The 21358-nt window shown below is 42.9% G+C and overlaps 1 protein-coding gene across 1 annotated transcript in view; it reads right to left on the bottom strand.

The window, feature by feature from the left end:
- DPP4 (dipeptidyl peptidase 4) overlaps window positions 1-20328 on the bottom strand; it is an 82074-nt gene extending 61746 nt beyond the window's left edge. Inside the window, exons 1-2 of the mRNA XM_043894585.1 lie at window positions 20000-20328; window positions 19388-19475 (exon numbers count right to left, since the gene is read on the bottom strand). Of these exons, the coding sequence (XP_043750520.1) occupies window positions 19388-19475; window positions 20000-20005 (94 nt within the window). The 5' untranslated portion in view covers window positions 20006-20328. The remainder of the gene's footprint in view (window positions 1-19387; window positions 19476-19999) is intronic.
- Between the last annotated feature and the right edge of the window lie 1030 nt (window positions 20329-21358).

Here is a 21358-nt window from a genome sequence, read left to right as displayed (position 1 = left end):
CTTCCTGCAAGAACCTTCTGATCCAGTCATACTAATCTTGCTGAAGGCAGTGGATCCTCTTAGGCTTACTTACCTCTATTCCTTGCCCTAAGCTACTTCCTGGAATGTCCTCGACTGTTTCCCCACCTGTCACAATCCTCCAGCCTCCATTTCCTTCCTCTGTCATTCAATTCTGCCTTTGACTTTTGCCCCTACACTACTCATTGGGCTCCTATCACTTAATACCTCATGTTGATAACTCTTTTTCCATGCCTTACCTATGTGACCTACTCAAGTAGGCCATGTATTCTTTGAAGACAAGGCTTTGTTGATTGGTTTTGGGGGGGTTGTTTTTCATCAACCTTAGCATCTAGAACTGGAGAAGGCAATGGCACCCCACTCCAGTACTCTTGCCTGGAAAATCCCATGGACAGAGGAGCCTGGTAGGCTGCAGTCCATTGGGTCGCTACGAGTCGAACGTGACTGAGCGACTTTACTCTCACTTTTCACTTTCACACATTGGAGAAGGAAATGGAAACCCACTCAAGTGTTCTTGCCTGGAGAATCCCAGGGACGGGGGAGCCTGGTGGGCTGCCGTCTATAGGGAAGCACAGGGTCGGACACGACTGAAGTGACTTAGCAGCAGCAGCATCTAGCACAGAGGTATGCCTTAATGTGCTGTGCTGTGCTTAGTCGCTCAGTCATGTCTGACTCTTTATGACCCCATGGACTGTAGCCCGCCAGGCTCCTCTGTCCATAGGGATTCTCCAGGCAAGAATACTGGAGTGGGTTGCTATGCCCTCCTTCAGGGGATCTTCCCAATCCAGGGATCAAACCCAGGTCTCAAACCCGGGTATCCCACATTACAAGGGGGTTCTTTACCATTTGAGCCACCAGGGAAGCCCATGCCTTAATAGAGACATGTAAAAAAAGTTTTCATTGGTTGGTGTTGGGTGTCATCCTATAAGCACAGTTAAGCCAATGTGATTCCTCTTCCTCAGTCCCAGAGCATCTGCTGATTACAAATACCCTAAAGTCTTTTTCCAAACTCTCTATATTTTTCACATACATATAAACAAACACTCACAAAATCAGCCACTACCATAATTTTCCTATAACTGCAGTTCTTTGAGAGGTATTTCAAACCCAGCAGCATCTTCTCTTGTTAATTTTTTACAGCCCATGGAAAGGTAGTTCTCTTACAGGAAATGTCCCTTCAAAAAATGTTTTTAAGATTTTATTTCTTTGGATTTGATCTCATAACATAATCTTGTTTCTGCCTATAAAACCTTTAGTTTTGGCAGATAAACTTGCTACACTTCATTTTATTATTTTATTGATTTTGCTTAAGCCTAGTTTGTTAAGTAAAATATATATTTTTTTAACTGTTGTTTTTTTCAATTCAATCCTGCACTTCTCCTCTGACGGTTAGTAAAACATTTGTATTTGTTAGCAAAAATACAAGTGGGTGAAGCTGGTCCTTGAACCTAACTTTTAAACAAGAAATAAAGCCTTGTGCTACAGAAAATAGTATTTGTAACTCATATTGGACTACAAAACTACAAATGTGGATTTGTTCACTAAACACCCTCATTGTCTATATTCATCCAGTCATCCTATTATATATCAAATCATTATAAAGTGAGTATTATTGCAGAGAATAAATACCCTGCTATCAAGAGCTATTAGTCTAAAATGGACACATGTAAAACATATCCCCAAATTAGTACAAATCAAAGTATCAGTGGTTATAGATGTGCACATTCCAAATATTATCTGCTGATGAATATGTCTAGACAGATCTATAGAAATAGGTCGATTTATACACCAACCACACATATACATGCAACCGAATAAGTGTTTGTGTCCTCTCAAAATTCACATGCTGAAATCCTAACCGCCATGCGATGGTATTGGAAGGGGAAGCCCTTGGAAGGTGATTAGGTCATGAGGTGGAGCCCTCATGAATTGGACTGCTGCTGCCGCTGCTAAGTCACTTCAGTCGTGTCCGACTCTGTGTGATCCCATAGACGGCAGCCCACCAGGCTCCGCCATCCCTGGGATTCTCCAGGCAAGAACACTGGAGTGGGTTGCCATTTCCTTCTCCAATGCATGAAAGTGAAAAGTGAAAGTGAAGTTGCTCAGTCGTGTTCGACTCCCAGCGACCCCATGGACTGTAGCCTACCAGGCTCCTCCGTCCATGGGATTTGCCAGGCAAGAGTACTGGAGTGGGTTGCCATTGCCTTCTCCACATGAATCGGATTAATACCCTTTAAAAAGTGACTTCCTGCACTTCCAGTGCAGTGGGCATGTGTAGCATCCCTGGTCGGGGAGCTAAGATCCCATGTGTCTTGCAACTAAAATAAAATAAAAAATTACAAAGGGACTCTAGAAAGCTCTCTTGCCTCTTCTGCTATGTGAGGACACAAAAAACAGGTCCTCACCCAACACTAAGCACCAAGTCTGCTGGCACCTTGACCTTGGACATCCTAGCTTCCAGAACTGTAAGAAATAAATGTTTATTGCTTAAGCCACCTGTCTCTGGTTGTTTTGCAACAGCAGTCCACACATACTAAGACATACATATCTATAATAAGACAGACATAGCAACATAAAACATCACTGACTATTGAGAAAAAATTTAGCTGAGCCACATAGCTTGCAGGATCTTACTTCCCTGACCAGGGATCAAACCCCTGGCAGTGAAAGCACCAAGTCTTAACTATTGGGCCACCAGGGAATTCCCATCTATCACTGACTTTTGATTTCGTAAGAAGAGAACGAACTGAGTACCTACAATATAGATCAGATACGGTGCTATCTAAGTGGTATCTCACATGGGAGTATTTGCCCAGGTTTTATAGCACACTTCAATCTAGAATAATAAAATAACTGAGGCAAAAGTCCTCTGTGATGCCACCTGCTGACCCCGATGCTGCTCCTCCTCACTGGGCACTTACCTCTCCCACCACCTCATCTGATAACGCGGGACTCATCCTGTCATCAGGCCTCAGAATTTCTACACCCACCATCTGCACCAGATTCAGGCTCCCTTCTGCTCAGCATGATTCTGATCCCTCTGCTGATGTTCAGATACCAACACTGATGCTGTGTGCTTGCTATGGCCCAAAACATAGGTGTGAGGCCTGGGCCACCCTCAGTTTGTGGTACCCTCACTCAGGTCCTTTACAACGACCCTGCATGCCAGGGTTCCCTGTCCTGGCTCCCCATACCCCAAACACCACTGCAAAACTGGAACAAGCAGAGCAACAAATGTTCCTTGTTTTTTGCCTCGCCATTTGATGAGCAGCGCTCATTGGAAGATACTTTCGAAACCTCTAGATAAGCAAGTTCTATGAGACGTGAGTGCCAAGTTCAGGTTTTGACCTTTAGCAAGTTCACTGTTTGCTGCCAACCTATTCTGTCATACACCAGAGGACACGGTCACATTTCTCTTTCCTTGTCTGCTTGCTCACTGACAGGGCACCCTGAAGGTCTTTGGCTGCTCCTTTGGTTTTCCCGGAGGGCCTGGGACATGCCGTTCATTTGACTGATCAGTTCAAAGCACTGTGCTACCCAAGCAGAGTGGTTAATCATATGTTACCCATCAGCTTACACCAAAACTTCTAGATTCATGCCTCCTTGAATTTAAAAATCAAAAACAGTTAACAACTTTAATACAGTCCCCTATATATGAACGTTCAAGTTGCAAACTTTCAAAGATGTCAATGTGAGTGCCAGCCCCTGTGTGCCAGCTATTGCACTGTACTTTTATGCTTTTCAATGTACTGTACTATAAGATTTTAAATGTTTTTTTTTCTGTTTGTTTTTTTATGTCCATGTTATTTGTATGAAAAGTATTATAAACCTATTATAATAGGAACCTATTACATATACAATGCATAACCAGTTGTGTTAGTTGGGAACCTAGGCTAACTCTGTTGGATTTAAGAACCGACTGGACTCACAAATGCATTCTTGGATGGAACTCATTCATACATAGGGAACTTACTGTACTTTCTTCACTGAGAACAACTATTATGTTGAACAATATGAAAATGTTATTTCTATCCAGAAGAGCAACTTTTAGAATGGTTCAACCTAAGAATAATTTCTCTTTGAAGTGTATGATATCTTAATGAGCCCTTGTCATAGGATCAAAATCATTTCTGAACAAAAAAGAATTTTAGAGTGCTGTAGTTCCACAGACTAGCCTTACTTTGGCCAATGGTTATTTTATGATTATAGGATATTTTGAACATTTTTATACTCATTAATACTAAACTTTTTTGATCTGTATGAAACTATGATATAAATATTTCTACTTCAGAAGGATAAACTATTTTGGTAAATAAATGGCTAATGAAATGCAACTAAAAAGAAATGTACTCTTTACAGATCACAAACTCATAAAGTTGTTAAACATGGGGAAAAGATATCTGGTTACAGAGTTCTTGTGTTCCATATGGTAATCAGTTAACATTTAATACCAATGTGAAAGAAATAAAATGAGTATTACTTTAGAATTTGCTCTAGCAAAATAGAAGCCTTGACATTGGGAAAAGAGAAAGAAAAATCAAGAAGGCAGGAGAAGAAATTGACTGGAAATCAGCTCACATCCCTTATTAACCAGCAGCATATGTGGGCTGCTGCCCATCACCAATGAGTCAACAAATACCAATAAGGGGTTGGGTCCCTGGTGGCTTTGAAACCAGAGAGCTTGGATTTGAGCCCAGACCTAATTCTTGCACAGCAGCCTTAGGAAAATTATTGAAGCTGTCAAAACTTCAACTTTGTAATCTATAAAATAATAATAGCATTATCCAGCATCAAGGGATCTACCACAATGAAATGAGATAGTGGATGTAAAGTTCTTGGCTCAGGATTTAAAATTTAGGAAGTCCTCTAGATAGGTTATACTACCTATTATTGTCTTGTTCCAAGTATGTGCTAGGCAATCAAGATACAGAGATGAAAGAAGAGTCTCTCCCTGGGAGTACCTAGGAGTGCTGCTGAGATTAGAAATTTGACTGCAAATTTATTTATTTTTTAATTAAGTTTCACTGTGTTCATATAAAATAAAAGCTAATTAAGTTTCACTGTGTTCATATGCCAAATGATCCTAATAAGGTAGCATAAGAGCATCACATTGAGAAAGCACCTAGGATAAGTAGAATCGAATCATTTGCTTGGTATTAACGAATATCTTTTCCTCCTTTGACAAGTTTAATACTGTCCACAGTGTTCTCCCATGGAGAGAAAATGTTGAGCTTAGGGAAATTACAGGATTTGTGAAGAGTGACACCTCTCTGGTTATTATACACAGGAGGTATTGGAATATAATCACTGTCACCAGATTTCCCTTCTCAATAATAGACACTTCCCAGGGATGCCAAGTGCATCTGATAAATGCATTGCCATTGAGCTAGAGCCCTTGAACCCAGGACTGTGTCCCCTATGCATTTACTTTAAGATCAGAGTGTCAGACGACCAAACTTCTGTTAGGGATGTAATCAATGTATTTTCAAAGGTTTATTTGGAAAGGCCAACCAAATAGTACAATGCACTTTTTCCAGAACAGCAACAGTTTAGAAAAAAGGAAACAACTTAATGAGGGGTTGCCCATGTCATGGCTCTGGCCTCCATCCTGCTCCTTCCCTTCCCTCTTCTCCCTTCACTACATCTACTCTGGCCTCCCCACTGTTCCCCAGACACACTGGGCCCACTTCTGCCTCAGAGATTTTGAATTTGCTATACCCTCGGCCTAGAGTGTTCTTCCCCAGGGATGTGCCTAAAGTTTGCTCCCCACTTCCTTGAGGTCTTTAAACCTCACCTTTCTTCCCTGAACCAATGTTTACAATCTTCTGGTTAAGAAATTCTCTTCGTATCGCCCTTCCTGGCTTTACATTTTTTCCTCAACAGTGATACCACCTGACATTCTATATTTTTTACTTGTCTGCCTCTCTTGGTCACCTGTGAGCCCCAGGAGGACACTGATTGGGTTGTGTTACCTTTTGTTTGCTATTATCTCGCCATGGCCTAGAACAGCGTCTGGCCATAGTAGGCACTTCATAAATATTTGTCAAAAGAAAAGATAAAAGCCAGACAACATCAACAGGAGAACACAGACACAGGAACACAGCTCTAAATATGAGCTTTGTGAACTCCAAGCTACTGGGCAGTAGGAAAACAGTGCACTGGGCCAGCTGGGTCCAAACGGAGCGAGGACAGGAGCCTGAGGCTCCGGCCTTCCATGTTGTCACCAGGACACGTCATTTCTCTATGCCTGTGACCGTCATTTACATATTGTCTTTCAGCTCAAATGTACACATCTATGCTTTGCTCAGGAATGCTGAGAAGGGAGTCTACAGCTATGCTTCCCAGGCCCCTTCACCCTCAGGCTTCCTGTTGGGTCCTGCCATTAGGGGAACGCAGAGAAAGAGTGGAATGAGGAGGAGAGCAGGGGGGCTTCCTCTGTCTTGCTGATTCTGTCAGCATGTGCCCCCAAAGGAGTGCCCGTGCTGGCTCACGCTTCTCTTCTTGTACCTGAATCTGCTGCATCCTGCCTCTCAGGGGTGCCAGAAGCACTCACATGCCTCACACACCTTGGAGTTCAGAATCCAGACCTTTTGTGTCCCTCTTCTCCTTTTTTCCCAAGTCCTAGAGGTACCTCGTTCCTACAGCTCCTGTCTCTCACTTACCTCAGAAATTTTATTGTTGTTGTTGCTCTTTAATTTGTATAACCAATTCTTATATCAAATTTTCCTGCTGAAACATCTAGTGTGATTTCTATATTTGTCACATCTCTGTGAAGATTTACACATCTTACCTGTAAAATGAGAAAATCTCTTTTGGCTATAAGATGACAATATCTAGACCTGAGGTTGGCAAACTTTTTCTTATAGGTGGTGGTTTAGTCTCTAAGTCATGTCTGACTCTTGCAACCACATGGACTGGAACTTGCCAGACTCCTCTGTCCATGGGATTTCCCAGGCAAGAATACTGGTGTGGGTTGCCATTTCTTTCTCCAAGGGATTTCCTGACCGGGGGATCGAACCCAGATCTCCTGTGGAGCAAGCAAATTCTTTACTGACTGAACTACCAGGGAAGCTCCTTTCTTATAGGGCCAGATGGTAAATATTTTAGGCTTTGCAACCTCTCAGGTTGGCCACTGCAGCCTGAAAACAGCCACAGACCACAGGTAAATGAATGGATGTGGCTGTATTCCAAATAAAACTTAACTTGCAAAAATAGGTAGTCAACCCTGGCTATGGCTTGATGACCCTATCTGGACATTCCTCGGAATGGTCAGCAACCATTCTGAAAAAAAAAAAAAAAAAAGCTCCCAATATCAGTTAGAAATATAGAAGCTGATGAGAAGTGAAATTGGCAGAATATTCATGTCTCAAACCTCAGCTCAAGATGGAGGTATCTACAGCTACTGGTGAAGACATGCAAGCCCAAAGGGACTGCCTGAACTAAACCCAGTTCACCCTGCCTTCACCCCAGTGAAGAGCCAGGAGGCTCTGCACACACAGGAGCCAGCACTAAACAGGATCTCAGAATGGCTTTATTCCTTTCTGAAATGCAAATTGTCCTATTTTTTTAAAAAAATTCTGATTATAGTCACTCCCCCACCCTTTGCTAGGACTCTTCTGAGAATAAAAGAAACTGGATAATAGTGGCCAAAATTAATATTGACAAGGCTTTTATTCCTCACTATGTTGACTGACTTTAATCAGTGTAATCCAAGGTGATGAGAAACAGTTGAAAGTTAGAAACATCTTAACTGTATAAATAAATGATCCAGAGGCCTGTGAAACAAGCTACTATTTTAGCAAAGGGCTGGTTTCTCTTGAAAAATACTCAGTAGTTGTAGTGAGACATCAAAGCTAAAAATGATTAGTTTGGAGAGAAAACTGATCAGAGAACATCTCATTTGGGGAAGCTGAAAGCTCTAATACTTTGTCACTGAAGAACTTTCCAGAAGGATTTATAGCCATAATCAGCAAGACTACTCTCTGTGACACCTGTTTGTCTTCCAAGTGATGAAGAAAATGATCACTAGAAAACAAAACTACCACAGACATTGCCCTTTCCGGCATTCACCCAGCAAAACTTTCAAGAGTGTGAGACAAGTATTATTATAGTACATGCCTCTGGGACTGTTAAAATGTTTTTAATGTTAAAAATATAGAGAGAGGGAAAAGTGAAAGTGTTAGTCACTCAGTTGTGTCCAACTCTTCGCAACCCCATGGACTGTAGCCTGCCAGACTTCTCTGTCCATGGAATTCTCCAGGTGAGAATACTGGAGTGGGTAGCAATTCCCTTCTCCAGGGGGTCTTCCCAAGCCAGGGATCAAACCCAGGCCCCCTACATTGCAGGCAGATTCGTTACCATCTCTGCCACCAGAGATATAAAGAATAATCATTACAAATGCTCATAGAGACCTTCCAGTGTGCTATTCTAGCATCACACACTTATTAACTTATTTTCATCCCCATTTTACAGGAAAGGAAACTGAGGTATGGACAGAAACCAGACCCAAGTCCCATGACTAGTAAGCCCTAGGCAATAGAGTTCTGAAGCCTGTGATCATAATCACCATTCTAAACAACCTAAGTGTTCAGCAGAGTGAGGTACATGGTAAATGCTTGTTGGCAGTTACTGTGAGTTAGCATAGATGCATTAGACTTTATGGAAGTGTCTAGATGAAATGCTTGCAAATAATCTAAACAGGCAGCTTGGTAGTATCATTTGAACCTGGGACAGTAGGTAGGTTACATTAGAATATAATTTTTTCTAGTGCTCTGAAGTTAAAGGGGCACCGATTCTTTCTGTAAACCCTAAAACTTTCTCTCTGGAGTGGTTTTTTTTTTTTTTTTTTGCTTTATATATATTTTTTCCCACTTATTTTTATTAGTTGGCGGCTAATTACTTTACAATACTGTAGTGGTTTTTGCCAGGATGGCAACTCTGTGACTTCTGGAAAGAAAGTTGTAGCACCTCCTTCTCTTCCAACTCGTAACTCTCATCTTTTCCCTACACTCATGAAAAGTAGTCATGCAAGCTTTATAACTGGTTTCTCTTCTTCCTACCTTTTCCCCATGTTTCCTAGATCTTAAATATAACAAATCTTGAGTAACTCAGGCCCTGCAGTACACATGTTCAAAAGAGTATGAAGTTTTCCAGGGAAAAGATTCAATGATTCCTCCTTCAGAGCAAAAGCCACCATAGGGGCTTGCTTCTTCCTGGGCTTTCCACTTCTGGCTGTCCGTCCTGCCATTCTTTAACCCTTTCCTTGGCACTTGGAGTCAGAAACGGGCCTGCCTCAGGCTCAGATCCTGGTTCCTCTTGATTTCTTAGAGGCTCTGAGGTTTTTCATCTCTTCTCCCACATCATCTTCACTCCCTTTTCACTGCTTACTTCTGTCCTGGGTTTCCCAGGTGGTGCTAGTGGTAAAGAATCCATCTGCCAACACAGGAGACGTGGGTTCGATCCCTGGGTCGGGAAGATCCTCTGGAGGAGGAAATGGCAACCTGCTCCAGTATTCTTGCCTGGAGAATCCTGTGTACAGAGGAGCCTGGTGGGCTACAGTCCATGGGGTCACAGAGACTTGGACATGACTGAGCAGCAGCTCTCTGTTGGCATGCACAGGGTGCACCCATATCAAATACTGACCTTGCTGCCTCCTGTAGCCATCTCCTTATTTCTTCTCTTGAACTTAGCAAATTTCTGAAATAAACAATCCACATCTGTGGTCTTTAGTTTTTCAGGATCCCTCCTCATGCTCTGGATTTACCCTTTGCTCCATCCATCACACTTTGCTACCCAGTTATCTTCTTCAGTATTTATTTTCTATACCAAATTGTTTGCCAGTTAATCAGGTAATTTTCTATGGTTAATTAAATATTTAATCTGAACAGTCGCATCTTAAATAGACTGTAAGTAAGCTGAAAGGATGAATTAATTTTATCGAAAAGCTGCTAGCACTGTACAGTATGAATAGGTGAGCATGATCTAGTGGTGGATGACTTGACCCCATATTTAGGATTATAAGAATTTTAATAAGAATTAAAGCAACATTTAAAAATGTTCATCAAAAATGTGTTTTTACATGAGCTCTAAGATAATTTCTTTAATTCACCAAATATTTATCAAGCTGTACTGGGCTGAGTGGGCTTTACAGGTGGCGCTAGTGGTAAAGAACCCACCTCCCAGTGCAGGAGACATAAGAGATGTGGGTTCAATCCCTGGGTAGGGAAGATCACCTTGAAGTGGGCATGGCAACAGAAGAGGCTGGTAGGCTATGGTTCACAGGGATGCACAGAGTCAGACATGACTGAATAGACTTACCACCACCACCACCACCACTGGGTTGAGTAGACCCCCCCCCCCAAAAAAAAACTTTATGTCCACTGAAAACCTCAGAAAGTTGACTTTATCTGGAAATAGGAGTTTAGCAGATGTAATTAGTTAAGTTAAATGATGTCATACTACCTACCATATAGCACAGGGAACTGTGCTCAAGGTTATCTGGCAGCCTGGCTGGGAGAGGAGTCTGGGGGAGAATGGATATACATACATGGATGGCTGAGTCACTTTGCTGTGCACCTAAAACTATCAACATTGTTAATCAGCTGTAGAAAGTGAAGTCACTCAGTCATGTCCAACTCTTTGCAATCCCATGGACTGTAGCCCACCAGGCTCCTCCCTCCATGGGATTCTCCAGGCAAGAATACTGGAGTGGGTTGCCATTTCCTTCCCCAGGGGATCTTCCCAACTCAGGGATCAAACCCGGGTCTCCTGCATTGCAGGCAGACACTTTAACCTCTGAGCCACCAGTATAAAATAAAAACATAAAAAATGAAGTCTTGCTGGACTAGTCAAACTGGCTGGTGTCCTTATAAGAAGGCCATGTGACAGAGACAGGCTTTTGCTGACTTGGAAAATGAAAAGGATCATGCAGAAAGAAAGGGAAGAAGGCCATGTGACAATGAAAGGAAAGATTGGAGTCATAGAGCTACAAGTCAAGGAGCATCAAGGAAGGCTGGTAACCACCAGCAACTGGAAAAGGCAAGGAAGGTCTCCTTCCCTAGAACCTTTAGAGAGAGTACAGCCCTGATGACACCTTGATTTTGGATCTCTGGGTTTCATAACTGTGAAAAGAATAATTTTGTTGTTGTTGCTGTAAGCCCCTCAATGTATGGTAACTTGTTACAGCAGCACTGGGAAAGTATCCACTGTGTCCTCAATGTTCTGAGCACTAGAGATTGGAGTGAACAAAGCGTGAAAAATTCCTGCCCTCATGAAGCTTACATTCTAATGGGAGTATGGAGATACAGGAGCAAATAATAGGCAAATAATGCCTTTTGTTGTTTTTCCCAGGTGGCTCAACGGTAAAAAGTCCACCTGCCAATGTAGGAGACTTGGGTTCCTGGGTCAGGAGGATCCCCTGGAGAAGGAAATGGCAACCTACTCCAGTATTCCTGCCTGAAAATTCCATGGACAGAGGAACCTGGTGGGCTACAGTCCAAGGGTTTGTAAAAGAGTCAGATATGACCGAGTGACTAAAACAACAATAAAAATACCCTTTATGAACTGGATAAGATATAACACTTTATCTGTGCTTTTTATGAGAAAATTGGGAGTAATTTCCCTCAGATATTTCTGATCTGCTCCATTTTCTGATTTGTATCTTAAATGTTACAAACTCAATTCTTTCATATTCTTAATCATTTTGGATGTGGAGAAAAAGCAAGTGCTAGGCTCAAAATTCCTTCAGGACCAAAAAAGGCAGCATCAAAACACCCTGTTTTATAATAAATTCATTTGGTTAGGAAAAGAAGAGAGAAGAGAAGGAGAGAGTTATATGATCAGATTCTTGAGAGATCCGAGCTAGCTTGATCAGTAGCTTGACATCTATTTCCTTTTGTTAGCAAATTAAAATTTTCCAATGTAATGAAAAATGAGCAATCACAGAATATCTGATATGCCCACATAGACGTCCCCTTTCTTTCTTTTCAGTTCAAGTTAGGTAATTCCCTTTCCTCTTCAAAGGGCTAAGGGGCTTCTTCCTAGTCCTAAAAGATGAGTCAATTTAGGTAATTCCAGTTCAACTTAGGTAGTTCCCTTTCCCCTTCCAAGGGCTAAAGAAGAAGCTTCTTCCTGGTCCTAAAAGATGAGTCTTGATTTATCTAGTGCAAGCATGTCAATCCATTTCCCTTGCCAGAGATCAGTGTAGAATAGACAAGTGACACAAATCTGGCCAAGGAGACATGCGGGAAAGTCTGCCCTGGGCTGAGGGACTTCTGGAAATAGTTTTCCTCCTTAATACAGAGACTGTGAATGAGGAACAGCAATCTCTCTGCCTTGTGAAATGGTTGTGTGAGCAAATGATGTGTTGCCACTGCTGGACCTGAGAGGACAAGCTTGAGAACAAAAGCCAACAGTATGAGAAGAGCAGAGCTGAAAGAGACCTCAGGCTCTTGAAGAGGTTGGGAGGACCACTGCAGCTCTAGAACGGTCCTCCTTCTGCACCTCCAGTTACAGAAGACACTAGCAATAACGCAATGTGTGTCTTCAGTCATGCAGTCATGTCTGACTCTTTGTGACCCCATGGACTCTAGCTCACCAGGCTCCTCTGTCCGTTGGGATTCTCCGGCCAAGAATACTGGAGGAGGTTGCTATGCCTTCCTGCAGGGGATCTTCCCAACCCAGGGATTGAACCTGCATCTCTTTTGTCTCTTGCATTGGCAGACAGATTCTTTACTGCCTGCACCACCTGGGAAGTAATAATGCTATAGTAAGACTCTATAGTTTAAATAACTTTGGGCCAGATATTCTGTTACTTGCAGCCAAAAGTATTCTATCTGATACAACTTTCATATAGAAATGGGATGGGGGGAGGGGCTTTACGTTTTTGAGAGCTAAACACACAGGTGAACTGCAATGCTGGGAGCCAGTCTACTCTCAAGGCCCCAAGGTTGGAAGGATTATATCCAGGCTCAATAATTATTAACCCTTTATGCTTGGTTGGTTTCCATATGAACTCTCCTGGGCAGCATTTATCATGTTCTCTGTAGAGCTTCCACAGCACTTTGATCATTTACTAGAAGGCCACTTAGGGCTTTTTATCATAGTTAATGTTTATGCTTCTTTTAATATTGTGAATTATTTGAGGGCAAGGGTCGTGTCTATTATTTTTATACCTCCAGTGATCAACAAAGTGTCTGACGTAGAAAATACTCAATAAATATTTCTGGATTAAAGAATGACCTTCTGTTGACAGGCTGGGTGCATAATGTAGAAGGCCCTCAGAGCCCTACCTTGGAAAGCGGAAATGTATCCAAGTAGGATGAGAGTTAGAGGATCCACTGCAGATTAGCTCTTGTGGCAAGCTTAGAACCATGAGGGCAAAAGAAAGCTCTCCATTTGGCCTGGAACAGCCAATCAATTGTCCAGGGAGGCATCCTTATGTCTGCTCCTTCCATTGATACCACCTTGTCCAAGTAAGCATCATCTCTCACCTGGATAAATCACTCCCCACCCTGCACCATGATCTAGACCAGAGTCAAAGACATTTTAGAAATACAAACAAGATCATGCCACATTCACGCTTGAAACAGAGAAACTCCTTCCTGTGTCCCTCTGTCTTCTTGATTGCTTGTGCTTATTAATGCAGACAGTTAGCTAAAGCAAATGGTTTATCATTAAGTTTGAAAAGATTTCCTAGGAAGTTGTGACTTTGAAGTACAGTACATAACTGCAAGTATAGCACTTAGCAAAAATAAAACAGCTAACTCAGAAGTGCTGATTTTGTAGTTTCAGTTTGCTTTCAGACTAAGTGACACACCCTCTTTGGGAGGTCACAAGGGACCTCTGAAGACTAAAGGTAAAAATATTTACAAGATAATTGATTTACAATAATGAAAGCCATAGAGCAATGACTAGTCATTAAGTTACAAAAGCTGCCAGCAAAGTAATTCTTTAAAACAGTTATTCATGGAAATCAGTGGCTTCCCAGGTGGCTCAGCGGTAAAGAATCCGCCTGCCAAAGCAGGAGACACAGGAGACTAGGGTTTGATCCCTGACTCGGAAAGATCTTCTGGAGGAGGAAATGGCAACCCACTCTAGTATTCTTGCCTGGGAAACCCCATGGACAGAGAAGCCTTGCGGGCCACAGTCCATGGGGTCGCAAAGAGTGGGACATGATTGAAGTGACTGAGCATACATGGAAATCAGCAGACTCAGGGAAGGCTAGAAGTTACAGGATCTGAATTCCCAAGTACTAGTACTTCCTCACAAAGCACTAAACTTCTATGCCTCAGTTTTATTCAGTGTACCAAGTCAGGAAATTAATACCTTCTCTGACCTGGATTGTATTGTGAAGATCAAATGAAATGACACAGCATGCATTAGAAGCACGTGTAATCCAGTGTAAGTACTAAACCTGGACCAACTATCGCCACTGAAAACACCTATAAGACTGGTCAGAAGAGAGGTGATAAAGAATTCCCTGGTGATAAAGAATCTGCTGCGCAGTTCAGGAGATGCCTGTTCAATCCCTGGTCCAGGAACTAAGATTCCCACATGCTGCAGGGCCACTAAGCCTGCTTGCCTCAACTAGAGAAGACAGTGCACCATCATGAAGAGAGCAAGGGCCACAAGGGAGACTCAGTACAGTCAGCACAGTCAAAAAAAAGAAAAAAGAAAAAAAGAGTGGCATGTCAGTTCTGGACTGGAAGTCATTGCATCTCTACAGCTTTGTGTAGGAATAGAGGTGGCAGCAGCAAGCACTTTCCCCCAGAACATTTAGCATTCAGGGATTAGCAGTCATGAAATTAAATACAGTCATATAGAGAGGAAGCTGTCAAATTTATGTTAATATGGCCGCATTCATTTTATACTTGATCACAAAGTACCAACTCTAGAAGCATGGTGTCTGAGCATGAATCCCAACTCTGTGGAACTTTGAGTGAGTTCCTTAATTTCTTTGGTAGCCAGCCTCCAAGATGGCCCCAATGAGCCCCACCCCAATATTCACAGCCTGTGCAATGCCCTCTCACTTTGAGTCAGGGTTGGTGTGTATGACCAATAGAACACAGCAGAAGTGGTGGCACATAACCTCTGAGGCTAGGTCAAAAAGACTCTGAGGTTTCCTACTTGGTTGTTCTCTTAGATCCTTCATTCTAAGGGGAGACAGCTGCTTGGAAAGGCCCATCCTTTGGCAGGGAACTGAGGCCTCTGGGTAACAGCCACATTAGAGAGCTTGGATGCGGATTACCTAGCCCCAGTTAAGCCTCAGATGATGTGTTGACTGTAACCGCATGAGAGTCTTTGAGCCAGAATCACCCAGCTAAGCCTCTGACAAATTCCTGACCCACAGAGACTGTGAGATGACAAATATTTGTTTTAAGTTTAGAGACAATTCATTATGCAGTAATAAATAACTAAAGCACCCTCTCAAGATTTCTCTAAATCTTCTGTAAACCTGGAGATAATAACTTCTATCAAAGGGTTGTTGTAAGGATCAAATGAGAAGTGTATCCAACACCCTTGCCCAGTACCTGGCACAGAGTGAATCTGTGTTGGTTAATACATCTTTGCACCTTCTCTTCCACAAGGAAGGTGGTCCTGCATGTACTTACTGTCACATTTCCTAGGTTCAGCAGTTTAAGTCTTAAAATTTCAAGTACACTGATCTAGCTCTAGTTAGTCTCTTGATGTCACTTTTCTCTGACCATCGGTTAGGCAAATAGCCTTCCTTTTTTCTGACCCCTTTTAAGATGAGAGGCAAGATGTCTAAGATAGAGAAATTTAAGGCACATGCTATAGCTAGGGAACCAAAAGCCAAAATAGCTGGCCTGAAAAAGGACAACCCACTGACCTCAGGAACACTCGACAAAGCTTGATAACTGAGTGAGCTTGGAGTCAGCTAGAGCTTTTACAGGGCTCTTTGTTTAGAATTTGTCCTCTGAAATACACAAAGCTTTCATTCAGGCTTGCTTCTGTGTTTTTAAATCTGGAATAGATCCTGGACTTCCTCAGGCAAACTTCATAGATGTTATCTTTTTTTTCTCTGATTATTCCTGTCTCCTCCTTCACATTTGGGTTTTCTTTTATTACTGGTGGATGGCAAAGCAGTCAAATTTCCTATGCACTGAAAGAAGATACTGAGGAAATTCACTGCTACAGCAGTGGAAAGAATACAAGAAAAACCGATATGTCTCTATCCCATAACAAAACCCAGTAAGAAAACTATCCGGCAAATAACAAAACTCAATAATAAAACAATTTGACAACTATTTAAAAAACTCAGCCTATAATATATCATAAAGAGGGAATTAAGGGGATCGCAAATACTGAGTGAGAAGGTTTTATTGCCTCTAAGCCATGAAGATTTCAATTCCACTATGAGTAAATTATTTTTATACATTTTATTGCTGATTCTCTGAAAAACAATGTCTAAATATGCAATATCCTTTTCTGTATTTGAGGAATTTAACACAAAATTCAATCTATTATTATATATACAGAAGGAGGTAAACTTTTAATATTACCTGGTGAAATGCATAACTCCTGACCTCAAGGAGCTTTTATTCTAAAAAAAAATTGTGAACAGTATTAAGCTTACACCTTTTTCTTTCTCTGTCTCAGTCTCTCTCTCTCTCTTCTCCAAGTGTGTTCAGAGTTCTGCCTAAGTCAGCTCTTCATATGGAAACACTTAACCTTTTAAACCAACCTCTCTGGGGGATGAACTTGAGTTTGCTCATTTTTTCTTCTTTTTTCTCTTGGCTTTTTAATTCTTTGCTTTCCACATAATCCAAAACTTTATTTTGTTGTTCTATCAAAATCTTTCTTCCTTTCCTCTTTCCTTCTTTCTTTTTTTCCCCCACTTCCTTTCCTTTTCATTTATATTTCCTCTCTCCCACCTCACTTCTTCTCTTCCTTTCTGGTTTTGACTTTAAAACCTTGATGGACAATGTTGAGGGACACTTCTTGAGTGACGTGTCTGGATCCTTTGTAAAAAGGTTATCTGTTATTATGGTTCAGAAATGGTATTGCTGGCTTAGCAAAAAAGCTGAGCTTTTATCTTTGCTCCTTATGATAAGGGAGGAGTTGAAACAAGATAATTTCCCTTTTCTCCTCAAATATACATACATGCCAATTAAAAAATACATGAGAAAAATAATTTGATTGTCTAAGTGTAAATCAAGCACACAATGGAACCACATCTCCACCCAGTAGTTTAAGAGTTCTCAGCCACCCTATCTCCCTATGTTTCCAATTATCAAAGTCTAATCATACACATTTCTGAGTATCCCCATAGCCTCCAAATTCTACTCTACATCATCAGTCTCCTGGTCACTTCCCTTTCTTCCCCTCTAGCCTTGTGCCATGTCAGTCCACCTTCCCACTGTCCTGCCCCACATTGCAGGCACACTAGAATTTTCCATCATCCACAGGTTAAAGTCCTGCCACTCACTCTGCTCTCTTGCTGAGTCCTTGTATGATCCAAGATAGAGGAGGTGATATTGTGTCTCTAAGATGACTCAGAAGTCATTCTAAATTTTCTTGAAAACTTACCTCCAGGAATTGATATTAACTCTTCAGACCTCCTCACAAAAGAAACCTCTTGTGAGACCTCTTTCCCAGAAGTGATCTTCCTAACACTCTGAGAAGTTTGCTCAAGCCTCTCTAAATTTCTTCACTGCATCATAATAAAAGTTAGGTGGAGACATGTGAACCTCTCTGGAAGTCCCCTTCAAGAGAATGTCTTTGAAATTTTTGTTCAAATTTCATTTGGAGAAGAGACTAGGTATGGTTTAAGGGAAATGGCGAGACAGCCTCTCCCCAGTCTGTATACTCCTTCCAGCAAAACAAAATCCTGTAGTTAACTTAAACAAATCCCACGGAAGTCAGCTGCATGACTCAGGCCCCTAACTCATTTCACTGCCATCTCAAGTGACTTATTATCAAAGTTTGCTATTCCTTTCAACTTTCTTGAAGGGAAGTTCTGATAATTACAGTTTCATCCATTCTGCCAAGGAGGCCTGAGTGCCTCACAATATGTTAGAGATGAACAGACTATCCAGGTTACTTTGATTTGTTTGCATATCTGTTTCCCACTAGCTTGTAAACTTCCTGAAGTTGGAGGTCTTTATATTTATAAAATTTAATCTTTGGATTTGCAGCGACTTGCACAGTTCCTGGAACATAATGTAGGTCATGTGAATATTTACCGATTGTATGGGCGACCCATCCTTTCCCCACAGGAAGGCTTTGTGTGTGTGTGGTTGTTTAAATATACAAAGTACCACTTTATGAAAGCAGTTATATTTTAACAGCTTGTAACAAAGAGTTGAGAAAGTGGACAGATGCCCACCATTTAACAGCCTAAAATGGTGGTAACCATGGCTTTTTTAAGTTACTGAAAGTCATTATCAATAGGTCAACAGACTCAGTTACTTAACCTTTGGCACCTTTGCCCTGGCCCTGAAATTGCTGGCCAAACATGGTTTTTGATGGTTCTACAAACTAATTCTGAACTGTCACCTTGAAATCTAGATAAGACCTCCCGGTATATAAGCACTGTCTACACATTTCCTGGTTGACTAGACCATCAGAGAAGGCACTTCAGTTAACTGACTAGAATGTGAATACTTAAAGGAAATAACTATTTAAAAGGAAGTAGGGCCAGAGCAGACCCAAACTAGTTATTCTCATTTGTTTGCATCCAATACTGTGCATTTCATTATATGGATGTTTTATATTAAAAACTAGGACTAAACTGAAACAGTGAAGCAAGCGAAAAGAAGTCAAGGTGGGTTTAAATGAAAGACTCCACCAAACATAACTGATCCCACCTCCTCTGAATATCACCATGGACACGGTGATATTTTCCATCAGCTTTAGGGAAAACCACCTGGGTTCCCTATGGACTTTCTTTTCTCAAAACTGTATTTGGGTTTTTTTTTCTTAATTTTTTCCCTCCCCTCATGACATCCTTACAGCTCGTTGGGATCTTTAAACACTCTTTTTCTTTGAAGATCACAATCATGAAAGTTCTTTTTAAGAAAAAAAAAACTGAGATTCAAAAGGTACTAAATTTAAATTTGATAAAAAGAGATCTCAAAATTTCCCCTTATTTTCAGGAAGTATGTATTTGCCATATGCAAAACGTGGCAGGTGCAGGGCTCTCGCAGCCTAAACACTGTAGACCAACGAAGCGAATCTAGCGGCTACACTAGAAGCAGCAATCATACCAGCGAAGCCTGAGCTCCACTACCGGGCACACTGGTCCCACCCGGTCCCCAGCAAAATTCCTAGGTCTCCTTGGAATGTTAAAATAGAACCTGATCCCGGTCTCCAACTGTCTTATCTTTTTCAAATGTTTTAAACTTACTGCCTTTGGTCAGCAGAACCACGGGCACGGTGATGACGGTGACGAGCGCAGCGATCGCCAGCAATCCCAGGAGCACCTTCCAGGGTGTCTGCAAGCCGGGCAGGTCAGGTCCAGTTAGAGCCAGCCATCTGGCCCCAGTCTGGGTAAGAGGGTCGGGGCCCGGGCTGCACAGGAGGCAGCGGAGTTTGCCGTCGCGCGCGCACTGGGCGAGGGGCGCAGGGGGCTGGGAGGGTTTGGAGCTCGCGAGTCGGAGGTTGCCAGAGCGCTTTCCCTTGAACTTCTGGCCTCCGGGCAATTTCATGTTGCGTCTAAACGCACCTCAGAAGCCAAGTAAGGGTGCTGGAGTATGTTTTGCCTGTGGCTCTCCAGGTCCTCCAAGGCTCGGCCCCTGGGTTCTTAGCCCCGCGGGTTCGAGGGCGAGCCACGAGCCTTGGGGCGTCCCTTCACCTGTCAGAGGGTGGCTCTGGAGCTTCCGCCTAATGAGAGCCCCTGGTTTCGATCAACGAGCTTTGGGGTGGGGGTGGGGAGTAATCTGGGGAGACTTGAGTGAAGAGGCATCTGCAACTCACCCCTGGGGCTCTTTGCGGGGCGAGGGGCCCTTTAATCACTCACCTTCATGGTCTGCGTCGCTTCGAAACTGAAGTTTCGGAGCCGGAGCGCAGGCAGAAGTCTGGCGAGCCGCCCGGACGCGCGTGCAGCTCCGGAGCTCCAGGCGCGTAGTCACAAGGCGCTTCCAAGTTTCAGCCCCGAGTTAAACATTAGTGAGCGCCGGGTTGGCTGGGTATAAAGGGCTGCAGGCAGGCTGCGGGAGAAGGCGCGCTGGCCCTGGAGATCTGGCGTCCGGGCCTGGGGGCGCCCGAGAGGCACCACCCTATGGGCGCGCGGGGCACTGGGCGGCCGCCTGACGCGCAGGGTGCGAGGTCCCGGGAACGCGCCGGAGGGGTGTGACAGCCCGAGCTGCGGCGAGCCGGCGCCCTGCATCCGACTTGGAGCCCGGAGGCTGCAGGTCGGCGGGAGAGCATGGCCCGCCCTCACTGAAACTCCCGCAATCTCGAGTGGACAAGCGAGGGCACTTAGCCCAGAGAGGCTATGGGGCTCTGCAGACTCAGAGAGCTCACTGCTGGCAGCTGGAACTAAAACCCAGATCTCTGTCCTTTGCCAGTGAATGGTATGCTGGGGATTTCTAGGGTATTTAAAGCTCCTGGAAGGCAGAGAGAGAAAAAGTGATTGTTCGCTTGTGGATGGCACTTTGAGACTTAAGTGTCTGGATTGATTCTCCGCAAGGGATTTCTGGTTTGTCTTTCAGGCTTACCTTCTCATCAAGATGTCAGAAATAACAACACTAACACTTATGTGCAACTTACTTTTCCCCAGGAGCTGCTCTAAGCATTTTTGTGTTTATTTTACAGGGAGGAAGCAGAAGGTTAAGTTAGCTGGCCAAGTCAAGGCAGCTAGGAAGTCGTGGAGCCTGAATTCAGAATCCATGTCCTTAACTGCCGCTTCACAGGGCCTTTTATCTTTCAGTCTTCCAAAGAGCATTTGGAAAAAAAAGTAAAAGTGCAGGTGTGGCTTCTTCCTCCAGGTCCTCAGGATGCCCAGTAGGTTCCTTCACTCATTCCCCTTTTCCTTTATTCATTCATCCCCACACCCTCCCATTTACTTCACTCACCCCACAAATACTTGTGTGGATACAAAGCATCAGACTCTCATCTAGAGTCCGGAAATAGAGAAGTGAGACAAGGTAGATAAGATTTGTGCACTTGGCACTTTCAGTCTGAAATACACAACAGAACCTTTGCATTAGGGTCCCTCTACTTCCTCTTGTGGATAAGCACTCCTGCTCCCTAAAAGGCCTCTTCAACTTGTTCACTCAGCTGCAAAACAAAGTCTGTCTTCCAAAGTTAGAGGTAAAAGGTTCAAAATGCAAAGTCCTGTGGGGCATTAACATATGATTAGGAATAAATTCCAATT

The sequence above is a fragment of the Cervus elaphus genome, chromosome 33 (assembly GCF_910594005.1).
Source record: "Cervus elaphus chromosome 33, mCerEla1.1, whole genome shotgun sequence".
In the NCBI taxonomy this organism is placed as follows: domain Eukaryota; kingdom Metazoa; phylum Chordata; class Mammalia; order Artiodactyla; family Cervidae; genus Cervus; species Cervus elaphus.
The sequence above is the reverse complement of the archived record's forward strand: the minus strand, read 5'-3'. Positions and strand labels throughout refer to the sequence as shown.